The 14,028-nt window shown below is 40.5% G+C and overlaps 1 protein-coding gene and 1 long non-coding RNA gene across 5 annotated transcripts in view; one reads left to right on the forward strand and one right to left on the reverse strand.

The window, feature by feature from the left end:
• Positions 1–10,979, forward strand: part of LOC144273385 (uncharacterized) — a 29,987-nt gene extending 19,008 nt beyond the window's left edge. For 2 of the 3 annotated variants that reach the window (XR_013347750.1, XR_013347748.1), the window contains 2 exons: positions 5,768–6,134; positions 7,791–10,402. This is a non-coding gene — a long non-coding RNA (uncharacterized LOC144273385). Of the gene's footprint in view, positions 1–5,767; positions 6,135–7,790; positions 10,403–10,906 lie in introns of those variants that run through there. The other variant, XR_013347749.1, reaches the window with a different exon arrangement.
• The window catches only part of SS18L1 (SS18L1 subunit of BAF chromatin remodeling complex), a 32,044-nt gene that overhangs the window by 15,129 nt on the left and 2,887 nt on the right, over positions 1–14,028 (reverse strand). Inside the window, exons 2-6 of one of the 2 annotated variants that reach the window (XM_077831915.1) lie at positions 9,976–10,052; positions 7,523–7,607; positions 6,236–6,380; positions 2,553–2,561; positions 589–786 (exon numbers count right to left, since the gene is read on the reverse strand). In XM_077831915.1, the coding sequence (XP_077688041.1) occupies positions 589–786; positions 2,553–2,561; positions 6,236–6,380; positions 7,523–7,607; positions 9,976–10,052 (514 nt within the window). The remainder of the gene's footprint in view (positions 1–588; positions 787–2,552; positions 2,562–6,235; positions 6,381–7,522; positions 7,608–9,975; positions 10,053–14,028) is intronic. The other variant, XM_077831914.1, reaches the window with a different exon arrangement.

Raw genomic sequence — 14,028 nt, forward strand, 5'->3', positions numbered from 1 at the left:
GAAGTTACGGTATTTTTTTTTTTTCTGAATTTCACATTACTTCCTTGAAAGAATTTTTTTAATATCTGTTATGCTATTCATTACCCAGTGGTGAACATTTTTAAGAGACAGGGACAGATTCTCCATTGCCCTCTGGCCCCTCTGTGCCACTCCAGCAATGTGAAAGGCCTGTAAAGGGAGTGGAAATATCCTCTGAGGAATATCACCAGCATGGACAGCTTCTTTAGCTGGCATAACTATTCTATGACAGCCCCTCTCACAGCTCAGAACATATTGGGGATATGTGTTGGGGCTGTCAGAGTATGACCAGAGTGCTGCTGCACTCTGGATATTCACTCCTTCCCCCACACGCTGTGGGCCATGAGAAACAGAATGGAAGTCAGAGTGATGCTGAGGCTATTCTGACTTATTCTGAGTCCAGAAAATACTGAACACAAAGGTAGTTTAAAACCACCTCTTTTGCATCTTTTTCTCCCGTGCAGGAACAGGGTTACAGAGAGTATGTACAGCACATTTTCACATGTTGTGCATCTTTGAGGCCACTGAAAAGTCCTTTCAAGCCCGAAAGGAAAGGGAAGGGAACCTTACCTGGGTTAGACTGCATGCTGATATTTGTTCGAGAGACATAATTGCCTATTGACCCCTGGCCTTGCATTGGCACGTTCTGAGATGCAGGCACTGTATGGCTATAACCAGGCCCAGTTCCATGGCTGCTCACAGTCATACTCAGAGAAGTTGTGGGCATCGTATTCTGGCCTGACTGCTGCATAGACACGTGATTAGGACCTAATAGATCACAACAAGAAGAGTGATGCTGTTATTGACAACCTGCACCAAGTATAAAAAAATTTAGTGTCTTACCTGGATTCTTGTTATGGTACCTAGAAAGGGGTAAAAAAAATAAAATAAAAATATAAAATATTTTATATACCAAGGGCCATAAAATAAAAAAATAATACCGCTCCCCCAATCCCCATCATTAAAACCCCTGTGAGTTACAAACAGCCAAACGTACCACCTACTGTCTGTTATAAAGCTAGACTGAACCTTGTCCCTAAAGACTACCAAACTTGGCTTTGCTGAACTGCAAGCAGGAACAAATTTCAGAAGCGAAGGCTCTCCAACTAGCTTTTCCTAAGACAGCTTTTCCTAAGACAGAGGCAAATCTAATAACATGGTTGGCAAATGCCAGCTGCAGCTTCAGCCTATAAACTGAATCAAGAACTCTGGGAGTATCCGAGCGCTTCAGTAGCTCAGGTGTTCCCTGACTAGGTTCAACCCCTGCTTCCCCTGAGGGTTATCAGCTACCCCTCTCTTGTAACGGGTGTTGTTGGGAGAACCCAACAGAGACTGACAGCTCCTCTATGCTGCTGTTGCATCAAACACAACTGCTCTGTGCCCAGCAGCAGTACCAACAGACTTTCTCCTCTGCTAGGATTTAAAAAGATAGAAGAACGTACCCAGGGACCCTGACACCAGATGGGCAGTGGGAGAGAGGATGGTGAGGTATCACAAGGCCCCATAAAGGGGAGGGGAAGAGAGGAAATGGAGGAAGAGGTCCCTCAGTAAGCCCGCTATATAAGGAGAAAGGGACCCCCACCAAACCTAATTAGAGTAGAAAGGAAAGAGGGGGATGAGGGCACTCGTCCTGCCTCTGTACTGCCTCTGCAGCTATCACATCCTCTTCCTTCTGTCTTCCCTGAGCTTGATTGAAGATACCTAATAGTTTCAGAGGGAAAATTCTCCAAAACACCATGCTAACCCCTACTACCGTGACCATTATCCTTCCCTTCCCAATTCATTTGCTGACTTGATCCCTGTGCTAGGAGTTCAACCTCTGGGATTCATACTAACAGTATCTTGCTAACTGTGACTGGGACACTGTATGTGCTTGTTTGGCTGATTTTGCTTTTATAGAGGTCTGTAAAAGCCCAATCCAAAGCTCACTGAAGTCAACACAGAGACTCCGACTGACTTCAGTGGGTTTTGGACTGGGCCCTAAATAAGGACAACAAGGTTTTGTAGGGGCCTCTGAGCCAACCCATATACTAAATGCAAGTTTTCTTCAGTGAACAACCAAAAATATAGAGCTCTGTATTACCAAGCCTGTTCTTAAGCATAAACAACACAAAGTGATTTCCTGGCACCCACACTTTTGGGGGATGATCCCACAGTTCTTTCCTGACTTGGCAATTTACGAATTCCTGATCTCCTCTCATGATGGTGAGGGGGTAGAAACTCCCAGTTTTCCTTTGCAGTTGCATGATACAGGAAAGAAACTCATAACTTCATTCAACTCTTCAGCAGCATGGAGCCTCACTCTTGCTCAGGGTCACTCAGTTGATAAAGCTGACCTTGTTTTTTCATACACATAGCTGTAAGTTGTGGTCAATTATCTGTGGTACTAATAAAAGCCAACAGTCAATAAGAATAGCTATCAATATGCTTTGGTTGTACCCGGGGGCTGTAAGCACTGTCCTACTTAACTTATCATATGTTTAATTATCTTAGTTCTTACTGTTATTGGATAAATAACTTCAATTATGCAAGACCAGGTTCTTCTTTCATATGCAGTATTGTTCTAAATTATTTTAGCAACTTTTTGCAAACTTAGTCATATTTACTGTGCACTGTTTCATATTGTTGCAAGACCATTTAGATGGAGACACATGCAGAATCTCCAAATAAGAAAATGTTTTAGTGTTATTTTGCTTTAATTGATATTAATTTTATTTACAGCCTGAACAGCATCTTAAAGTTTTTTGAATACCAGTTTTCTGTAGGTATTCTTAAATTATTTACAAATATTGAAATGACAAAACTTGCTGTAGATTGTTTTATTTCCCCCCTTATAGAGAGACTATGGGCTAGATTCTCAGCAAGAGTAAACAGGTATAGTTCTGTTTAAGTAAGTGGAGCTTTATGGCTCCAGCAATTTATGGCTGCTGAAGTCTGACCCTACAATTATGTATGTCTTATAAAGCTGACACTTGTTCTTCAGTGAAACAGAAGACAACATGGAATTTGAATGAAGAATGGAGTTTGTAATCTCTCTGAGTGAGAGTCCTTCTGCTGATGGATCTTACAAATACTGCAGGCTCAATTAACTACAGTGTTGATAACTCTTGCAATATTTGTTGGTTTTCTTAAAGCCCAAGATCCCAGATTTATGTTATTACATGAGAATCTCAGCTTTCATTTAAAAAACAGTATGTTTCTGGCACTCATTGTTGCAGATAAAAACTTGAAAACATGACCCAAATGTACTTGAAGCTTGAAAAACTGAAGGCAACAAAAAAAAAAAAGCACCTAACTTTTTTTTTTTTAAATCTTGCGATTTTTATAAACCAACCGTGTGATTTCTGGGGTCTGAGTCAGGATTTTTTAAGGAATGGGATTAGCAATACTGTGATTGACCACGAGTGGTACGGCTGACAGACTTTACAAACTGCACCAGTGGAACTTGTAGACTGGCTGTTTAAGTTTGGTGGTTTTCGCTGTACATTCAAAGCCTGAGAAATAACTGACTTCCAATTGGTGTACCAGGTGGCCTATCAGAAATGCTAGAGGTAGTTTCTGTCCACTTCCTGGTAGACGGTTGTCCCATCACCAAAATCACCATCATACTTGGCACTTGCTAGCTGTCTTATGAGAGGTGTTAAGGATTGAATAGATGTTGGGAACTGAACTACCTTCTCACTTCTAGAAGGGATCCTTCTAAGACCTGACTGAGGATAATGGAGGGTCAGTGTGCAGAAGCTTATATAGCTGCCCCCTGTGCTGTACCTGTGATGCTAAGTAAACAGAGAACTTCAGTTCCGTCCAGCTGCCACTCAAACATTTTCACAAGTACTAGAGCTTCATTTTCAGAATTGCATGTACATTTGTGTACCAGTTTGCAAAAGTTACTATCATCCAATGGTTGTTCAGTGGCCTGTGTGAAATTAATGTGTCAGTCTTAGCCTAGTTCTCAGTGGACTGGTGTTCTCATCACAATATCAACTGTCATTAATTAGCTGCTTTGCTGACATTCTCAGCAGAAACCAAGGATTGACTGGGCATTGAGACTAAACTACCTTCTCACCCCCTGAAGTGAGTCCCCTTAGGTCAGGGTTGACGCCCTTTGGTGGGGCAACACAGGGTAAACTTACACTGCTGCTGCCTTTGCTGTTACCTGTTCTGTGGATAAATAGAGGACTTCAGTCTCCAGGGCTGTCACACACACACAAATGTAAGGAAAAAAACAACAACAATAATGAAAATGTAGCTCAGGGGTCGGCAACCTGCGGCACGTGTGGCACTCTGCTGCCAGGTGGAGTCCTGGTCGCTCGCCCCGCTCAGCCCGCTGCCGGCCTGGATGGATGGAACCCTGGGCCGGCAGTGGGCTGAAAGGGCCGGTGGCCAGGACCCCACCTGGCAGGGGCTGGTAGACAGAAGCCCAGACCGGCAGCGGGCTGAGCGGCTCAGCGTGCTGCCAGTCTGGGGTTCTGTCTGCTGCCCGCGCTGCTGGTCTGGGGTCCTGGCTGCTGGCCCCACTCAGCCCGCTGCAGGCCCAGGATTCCATCCATCCAGGCTGCTCACAGGCAGGGTCCCGGCCGCTGGCCCCGCTCAGCCCACTGCCAGCCAGGGGTTCCGCCTGCTGCCCGTGCTGTCAGTCTGGGGTTCCGTCTGCCAGCCCCGCTCAGCCTGGGATTCCATCCATCCAGGCTGGCAGTGGGATGAGTGGGGCTGGTGGCCAGGACCCCAGACCAGTAGCACCGGTGGCAGATGGAACCCCAGACCAGCAGTGCGCTGAGCCACTCAGCCTGCTGCCAGTCTGGGGTTCCGTCTGCTGGCCCCTGCCAGCCGGGGTCCCGTCTGCCAGCCCCACACAGCCCGCTGCTGGCCCGGGGTTCCATCTGCCGTCTGCACTGCTGGTCTGGGGTTCCAGTTCACCGGTCCTGCTCAGCCTGCTGCCAGCCCGGAGTTCCGTCCATCTAGGCCGGCAGCAGGATGAGCAGGGCTGGCGGCCGGGACCCCAGACTGGCAACCCGGGTGACAGACGGAACCCCAGACTGGCAGCGGGCTGAGTTGGGGTTCTGTCCACCAGCCCCTGCCAGCCGGGGTCCCGGCAGCCAGCACAGCTCAGCCTGCTGCCAGTCAAAGGTTGCCAACCTCTGATGTAGCTTCTCAGTGCACAGAACAATCCTTGCTGACTGATTTCTGTTGTTACTGAGTACCAGGCAGGAAGAACACTGCAATAGGAATGCCCAGAATAAACTTTAAAGATCCAATTCTTTAAAATGCAAAACTATTCTAAGTAGGACTCATCCATTAATTGACAGAGACACTAATAATTTGAACAAAGAAATAGCTAAGTAGTTTCATGACATACATCTGCCCCATAGTCCTTGGGCCAATCTTTGTGGAACAATCACGTTTTCCTATGTTTAAAAACTTGTTTTTCCTCTCCAATACTTTGTGAAAGACCAAGGCAAAGGGAGAAAACTGACTAAATGATTATGAAGTGGAATAGTGAAACTGACCATACATCAAATGTCAAATATAGAAAAAAAAATAGAAAAAAAAATCTCTTTTCTTTCAGTTACATTCATTTATGGTGCTCTTGCAACAACACAGGTATAAAAAATTCATACAGAAGTGTGTTTTTTAAGTTTACAGTTTTCCATTAAAAGTTCTATGTAAGCTATTTGGTTATACTATACAACATTTTAAAGGCTACTCTAAAAAAAGGAAGACTAATGTAACTGCATTTTATTTTTGAAAGGGTACTTATCTTAGAAGAATTCTGAAGTCTGAGGACCTAATCTTGCAGTTTTTACTCATGGAAACAATCCCTGCTCACCCTATCCATCCCATTGACCTTTATGGGGCTGCTTGCATGAGTGCAAAAAGGTTGCAACATACAACTCAATGTATGTTTATTAGTAAAACTATTATGGTATTTAATTTTGAAGTATCTTTTTATTGGTGATTTTCATTGCACGTTTTAAAATATTTTGTTTCACATTTATTTCCCCTACATAAATTTATTAAGTGGACTGGAGCACTTGCAGAATCCAAGCAGCAGTATAAAACTGTAGCCATTTTGTGAATATTTCAGCATGTGCCTGAAATTCCCATGTGGCTGAAAGGTGAGTTACAGAGCTGTAAAAGACCTCTTCTAAGTATATTCTGCATTAATGATTTTGTTGCTGGGCAACCATAAAGCAGCACAAAGGGGAACAGAGCTCACCATTGCTAATCTGACTCTGCATGAGGGAGGAAGGAGGAAGGCCTGTCCCAATTGCATCACTGAGATTGCTCTGTGAATGGAGAGATTGGTTGGATGCATTCTGAGTCATTCCTCCTGGGCCCAAATTCATGTTTTGCGTTGGTGGCTGCAAACAACAAGAAGGGGAAGCAGATTTTTGGTTAGGTTTTAATTAGAAAAATAATAACCCTGAAACTAACCTTATTATGAATACAAACTGACTCATCTGAAAGTGTGCTTCCAGATTTTAATCTTACAGATTTGGGACCTGATCCTGCAAACCTTTATTCACGTAAGTATTCCTTATTAGCCACTGGAACAATTTACCAAGGGTTATGGTGGATTTTCCATCATTGGAAATTTTTAAATCAAGATTGGATGTTTTTCTAAAAGATGTTCTCTAGTTCAAACAGGAATTAACTCAAGGAAATCCTATGGCCTGTGTTATGCAGAAGGCCTACATGATCACAGTGGCCCCTTCTGGCAGCAAAATCTAAGAAAATACGGTCTCAATCCTGCAGTTCCTATGCAGGCAAAAATGCCTTTGAAGTCAGTGGGAGTTTTTCCTGCAAGAGTACTGCAGAAACAAACCCCATATCTTTAGATCACAGCTGTCAATCTGGCATAGGCATTTTGCATGATTCTGTCACTGAAGTCAATGACAAAGTTGCTATGGACTTCGGTGGTGCAGGACCAGACCTTTACAGTAGGCGTATCACCAAAAAAACAGGCTGATAGTTTATGAAGAAACATTATACAATATTTAATCATGAACTGGTGGCAGATTTAAGGACCAGTGTACTGGTACCTTTCAGGACTAGAAATGGCAGCCTTGTACCATGAGAAAGGGAAGTTTCCAGTGGCACACACAGCACTTGGTTAAACCCTAAGAAGGTCCTGAGATATTAGCACATACACTAGTGACATTTTAAAATACAGAAAAGCTATTTTTGGTTATTTAGAGATTTTTTAATAGATCCTGTTGAACCCTGTACAGTTGGATTCATGATAATTTAGGCACCTGGCTCTGCAGGTGGCAGGATTAAAAAAAAAGTCCCGATAAATATTTAAAAATCAATAAAAACATCCATAGAGCAGTTTTTCTATTACTGTCCGTTGAAATCCAGAACTTTTTTTTCAGTATTTTTTTCCTAAAAAGGTTTACTAAAAATGGCTAACTAGTAACAGCTTTTTGTCACCAATCAATACTCAAATAATTGTCTCCTTGGTATAGTTAACATTGTATTTGATGTTAGTATTGGTACTTACTGCAGGAAGCAGGGACTGCATATTCTGGTTAGAGTCTGCTATTGTTGCCAGGTAAACCAGGTTTCTGTGCAAGATTTGTTGGTATCTAAAAGATAAGGAATAGAGCTTACTTTGGGAAGACTTAGCAATACCAACATATCCCATTTCATGAATTCATTGCAGCCTTGGCTTCTCCGTGCTATATATAAATCATCAGTAAATGTAAATTAGCCCACTCTCTTCCCATCTTAATAATAATAATGACCATTTCTGTCCTGCCTCTTTTCAGAAAGTCTCAAAATACTCAGCAACTGTTTTACAAATGGGTAACTTCAGCAAGTAAAGATGGTGAGAGAGACAAGCTTTCAAGCTTACACAGAGCTTTTTTTGGGGTCTCAATAAAATATATTACCTCGCCCACCTTGCCTCTCTAATACCTTGGGACCAGCATGACTACTACAACCCTGCATAGGTACTTGTTTGAAAACCCACTGAACGAGTGGCAGAGACAGGTATTGAGCCTAGAGACTTGATTTCTTGTCCCCTGCTCTAACAACTGGTCACTTTATGTCAACACAGTCCTAAAGAGTATAAATTCTGGAGCTCCAGAAAACAAAACCTTTTTGCCCTGCACGCAAGCTCAGGAGAACAACACCCTTTCAAGAGTGCTTTAACTCGCATGCTTACTGCCATCCACTAAAACCATCTGAAACATTCACGCTTCCTCCCAGTCATCAGTGAACTTGAAAAGATCATGATGAGAAGCAGGAGAGAACCTAGAAACAAAACATTAAAAACTGTGCCACTGACCCAGGAGGAAATTCAAACTTCTGGAAGCTGGAGAGGCACCAAAAAAGCAAAAGGTAACTTCTTTTACTGTATGATTTTTCTTTTGGTGGGCGGTGGGGGAAAATGAGGTAGCAAAATGAATCCAGAATGGTGACAAGAATGAAAGTGATGGAAAGGAGGAGAGAAGCATGGTGCAGAGAAGGTACCTGAACTCCTAAGGCTTTGAGTTATTTTTTAGTGTTCAGGATCTTTTGTGAGTAAATACCAGTGCAGGAAGTAAATACCCATCTCCCTACAGAAAAGGATTCAGATCTCCTGTGATGAAGTATTGAATCATTAGCACATAACAAGGCAAATGCCTCTCTCTCTGTATACACACTTTCCTTTTTGAAAGAATAACAATGCCTGCCCCCCCTCAACTTGACCCCTCATTGGGCAGGTTTGGCCTGTTCCTACTGAAATCTAATCCATGTTTACAGTAAAAGTGCATTGCCTTCATGATTAAGAACAATAAGTAGTGATGGAAACTAACAAGACTTTATTCATTTTATTTTGACATGGATCACCAAAATGCTTGATCTCTAAAAATTAAATCCCCTTCTGATAAAACTATATTATCAACTTTGTGCATACTATAAAATAATTACCTACCTTCTGATATTTATCTCCTTTATTATGCCAGAATCCTAAATTCACACGTCCTTATAATTATTTTTGTAAGCGATGTGTTGAGAATATTTAAAGACTAATCATTTTCTTTATGAACGTCAGAGTTTACAGAATTATATACAGACCTACAGTCTTATGATATTCTTATGTTATGTCTCCCCTGACTGTACATGCATAACGGGAGTTACCTGTATATGCCTCATAAGAGGAATATACCCTTTAAGGGCAAAACAGATCCTAGCTTTCATTTTCATATGGTAAAGACTCTTCTCACACACTAGTTGGGCATGTTTTTAAAAACAGCATAAATGTGGTATCATTCAATAATAGCCCAATCCTATGAGTTTTGCCTGCATCATGAGTGCAGGATTGGGTCCTAAAAGAAAATACTGTCTTTTCCAGGCAAAACCCCAAATTTTCCACAATTCACTTCTCCTACTTCAGATATAGCCTATGGGGCTAATCCTGCAGTTGATCCACACTTGATTTCAGTGGGAATTATGCATGCAAAATAATTCAGGATCAGGTCGACATAAATTTCAAATTATTCTTCATGTTTTTTAAAAATCAAAACTGCCATGATCTTTCCTCATTCCCAGTGTTGCTCTTCCACTGAGGACAGTGATGTGCAAGTCACAAACTATGGTCAGTTTTAAAATTTTCCTTTGAAAACTGATGAAATATTCAACTTTCTTGCTTATTTTCAGAAGGTTTTCTTTACCTCTTATCACCAACACCACTACTGTCTTGATTTCTGCACAAATTTTCCTTTGCTTTGATATATTATTGCTCCTGATATTTTGTACAACTACATTGCTCAAAATATCCAAGATGAAAAAAAATACTGTGTCCCAAGAATAATTTATACTTGTTGACACATGGTAAATCTTAGAAAATTAGCACTCCATGTACTCTTGCCAGTGGCAGTTGTGCAACACTATTCAGAGTATTCTTCTTGCACTTTGTTGTAAGAACAGGAATAATATCCAAAATATTCCAAAGTAAATAATACTCACTGAGTACATTCTGCTGTTTTGCCTTTGCTCTGATAGTCCATAATACACTGTATTAAGTGGTGATTTTCATCTAGCATCTGGATAAAAAAAAAATGATCAAAATACTTGTTACTATGCGATAAGACTAAAAACACACCAAGTTCTGCTATATGTTTCTTCCTTCTGTGATATTCCGCTTTCACTCGGTCTTAGCTTGATGGTTCTTTGTGCATGTCTGTTGCCTCCAGGTATTTATGAAGTTCCTAGACTGGAACAGGAATATTAATATGGAATCAAAACTTCCAACTACTCCCCAAAGTCAAATGTATTTATTGAACATTAACAATAAAATAAACTCCTGAGGGGGGAGTCCATTTTGTGTTAATCTTAGTCTGTAACTATTATATCTTATGCCTGAACAGAAATAACAGAACAGAAAAATATGACCAAAAAAGATACAAAACTTCCTTATTAAAATACTCAGTGCATTACTCTGGTTTCAGAGTACAATTTTTATGAAAGGTTCACTAAACACAACCCACAAAATTTTACAATTTGAGTTCATTTTAAATGGAGGAAAAATCAGAAATGAAAGATGATACATCTTATACTACTTAAAACATGTTTCCATAAAATTACAGCTCACAAAAGTTGTACTATAGGCTTATATCTCATTGGTAGTTAATACTGTAAAGAATAAATATGTCAATACTATTTCTGTATTTTAGGTAGTGATTATTATTACTTAACATTAATATTGTGGTGGAAGTACGAGGGCTCAAACAGGTGAGGTCCCTATTGTGCTAGGTACTGTACAAAGATATAATAAACAGTCCCTGCCCCAAAAGCTTACAGTATAAAATATGTTGGATGTTTGATTTAAAAATACACACATGAATATAAACAAATTGCAACATTAATCTTTTTATGCCATGTCCCTTTTGCATTCCAGGACCATGGCCTTATGAATGCATTTCCATTATCTCTTAAAGATGAGCAGAACATAGGTTGTACATCCATGTGAGCCCACTAAGACATATTGTTACAGTTTGCCAGAAAGATTCTTGAACAGTAGGAATCCCTGAGGCTACTCTGGATCCTTCTATAAGATATGGAAAAAGGCGGATATGTAGATACCATGGGAGGAGTCAGGACTCTACAGGTAAAGGGAGCATTGAACCCTCCCAGCATATACTGTATTTAGTGCCAAACACCAGCTCCGTATCTGAGAATCCTATATAGGAGTGTCACAAGAACATATTTAAATTTTTACATTTTTTGTTGAATTTGGGAAGTTTCCTTTCTTGCATTTAGTAACAATTACAAAATGCAAGAAATGAAACCTGATAGATATGACAGTTATAAAACCTCAACCTCCTGGTATTTGCATATAAATCTATGTTTCATAGATGATGGGGACAAGCTAACAAGTCTGCAGGCACAGAAAACTCCCAAGGTGTTTGCCGTGTGCCTCACTGTTCTTTAAGCCACAAAGGATCGCCAAATAGATACTTCACAAAGGGCTGTGTAATTGGGCCATGGGGCACCCCATGGCTTTTAAACCAAGTAGACCCACTGACTGATCCCCATCTGATCCTTATAGCCTGCAGCTGCAAACTGTGCAATCTGTCACAATTAGCTCAGGAGGCCCCAGTTTAATAAATGAGGGGAGGTCCTTTTATCTGAATATGCAATTCCCTTGATCTGGGATATGAAACATACATACATGAAAACGTTCACTTCAGAGCCCTTTCAAAAGTAACCACCTAAGAGCAGCTACTCCTGGTCTAGAGGAGACATAACTGCTAGATTCCCAAAAAACTGCACATCAGCCAGGGTACAAGTCTAGGCAGCTTTCAGAGTATCTCTGTATGGTCTCACACCTCATTCCACCCCATCTCCAAAACGCCTTTGCATGTTCCATAGGCCATGGAGCAGGCTTGCTGCAATGCAGCACAGCAAGTGAAGTAACTTCTGCTACAACGAGTAACCTATTTGTACACAAGAGGTCTGCAAGATACAATACTTATGGAACAGCCATGAGAACCTCTGTTTAGTATTGGGACCATGAGTTATATGAGCTCCCTTTGCCATGCATCTCAAATCCATTGGTTCATATGCATGCTTTTTTAATAGTCTTACAACATATGTCTGAGTTGAGCTATGTATTTTCTCCAAGTATTTCTCCCTCAGGAACACATTTCACACAATGATTCCCAAATTGATCCTTCTACAACAACATCAGGAAAACTGTAATTCCCCTGCCAGTTATGTACAATTTTTAAAGGGTCTATTCTGAAATATGGATCTTTCCTTTTCCATTTATTGAAAACATATGCCCTGCCCATCATCACAGCAAAGAGTGGGTTAATAACCATTTTAATCAAATAAATTCATCTCCTTTATCTCAAACCTCTGAACCTGAGTAAAAAGCTTTGATAGGGCCAATAATACAGCCTTTATAGCTCCCCACTGTGGAGGCTGTTAAAAAATCTTACATGCTAGTAAAGTAGTTATAAGTCTGATGATAGTTGTTTTAAATGGGCAACAAGCCATCAGATGGTTCTGTTCTAATTAAAAGTTATGTGCTGGATTTTAGAGAAGTTTGGCCATAATACAGCTTCATCCATATCTTTGTTGAGCCATTTGCTGTGCATTTTTATAGTACATTTATAGGCATATATATTTTGAGAGGATTTAGCTAAAGTATACAACACTACAGAATCAATGGGTTTACTTTGTAGTCCTTAACGCCAGATAGATTGTTGCCAGGCAGAGGCAGTTTCTCCACTAAATATCTGCATCTAATTCTAAAATATCTTTAAAAAATATCCGTGGAACCGTATCATTGTCAGACAGTAAACATACTTTTACAGAGATTAAGTTCACATAAAATAATTTCAGACTATCCAGCCCTGCAGTACAGCAAATTAAGAAGCTAACATGTGAAGCATACTGCACTTGAAGAAGCACAATTTGAAATCTGCATCACTGACTAGATTGAAACTGCATTCACATGAGAATTACATCACTCAGTGTGTTTTTGCTCTTTAAAGTAGTTCTGTTCTGAGATAGAGAAAAATTTTGAGTAACCATGCACCAGTGAGATGATGCATGGCAGTAGAATAGATCAAAAGCTTCAATTGACTAGTCTATGCCTTAAGCAAGTTCTAGAGTGGTTAACTTGTTTCCAAAAAATTAGTGTTCCTGGGCAAAATGCAAGAGAGAGCATTTCATCATACAACCTACACTGCCTAAAATTCACATTTTGCTTATTGTAAAATGGTTTCAAAGACACAATTATTTTGGTCTCCACCAATTTCTTATTCTTGCGAATACAGACTAACACGGCTGCTTCTCTGAAACCAATTTCTTACTGAGTTTAAGGTCTGCTATAGTATTTTTTATTATTTCTTTGATAATTTGTGGTGAACTTTCTACAAATGAAAAAATGGCGAGATAAAAGAGTAAAGAAAGCAATATTTACAAAATTAGGGCCTGATCCAGCAAACAACTTAGACCGAGATCCTCAAAGTATTTAGTCACCTAACTGCCATTGAAATTAATGGAAGTTAGGCACCTAAATACCTTTGAGGATCTGCACCTTACTTATCAGGCATAGTCTATACTACTGTGATTAGTCCCATTAAAGTCAATCATAAAGATGTGCATGGTTGTAAGTACTGATAGTAAGTGCTTGCATGATTGTGCCTGTGTTTTTAAATTTACTTTATCAGGAAATGTGAAACATTCATTAAATATTTTCCACACAAAGTTAGTATTAATTCATCCATATAGCTGCATGTTCTATTTAAGGGATCATTCTTGACAAATTTACATACAGCCAAAGGACCAAACATGGAAAAATTGGCAACAGCAGTATTATCATATTCCTGTCTTCTAGCCAACAGCAACCCCACACACAGCTCAAGATTTCTCTGGCTTCTGTATTTGTGCAGACAGAAGGGGTGTGTCGTAGGGGTGTGTCATTACCAGGCATGGGGGCGTACTTGCAGATCACATACCCTGCCTGCTAGGGTTCGCAACATCCCTCTGTGACTCCTGTCATGAAGG

The sequence above is a fragment of the Eretmochelys imbricata genome, chromosome 13 (assembly GCF_965152235.1).
Source record: "Eretmochelys imbricata isolate rEreImb1 chromosome 13, rEreImb1.hap1, whole genome shotgun sequence".
Lineage (NCBI taxonomy): Eukaryota > Metazoa > Chordata > Testudines > Cheloniidae > Eretmochelys > Eretmochelys imbricata.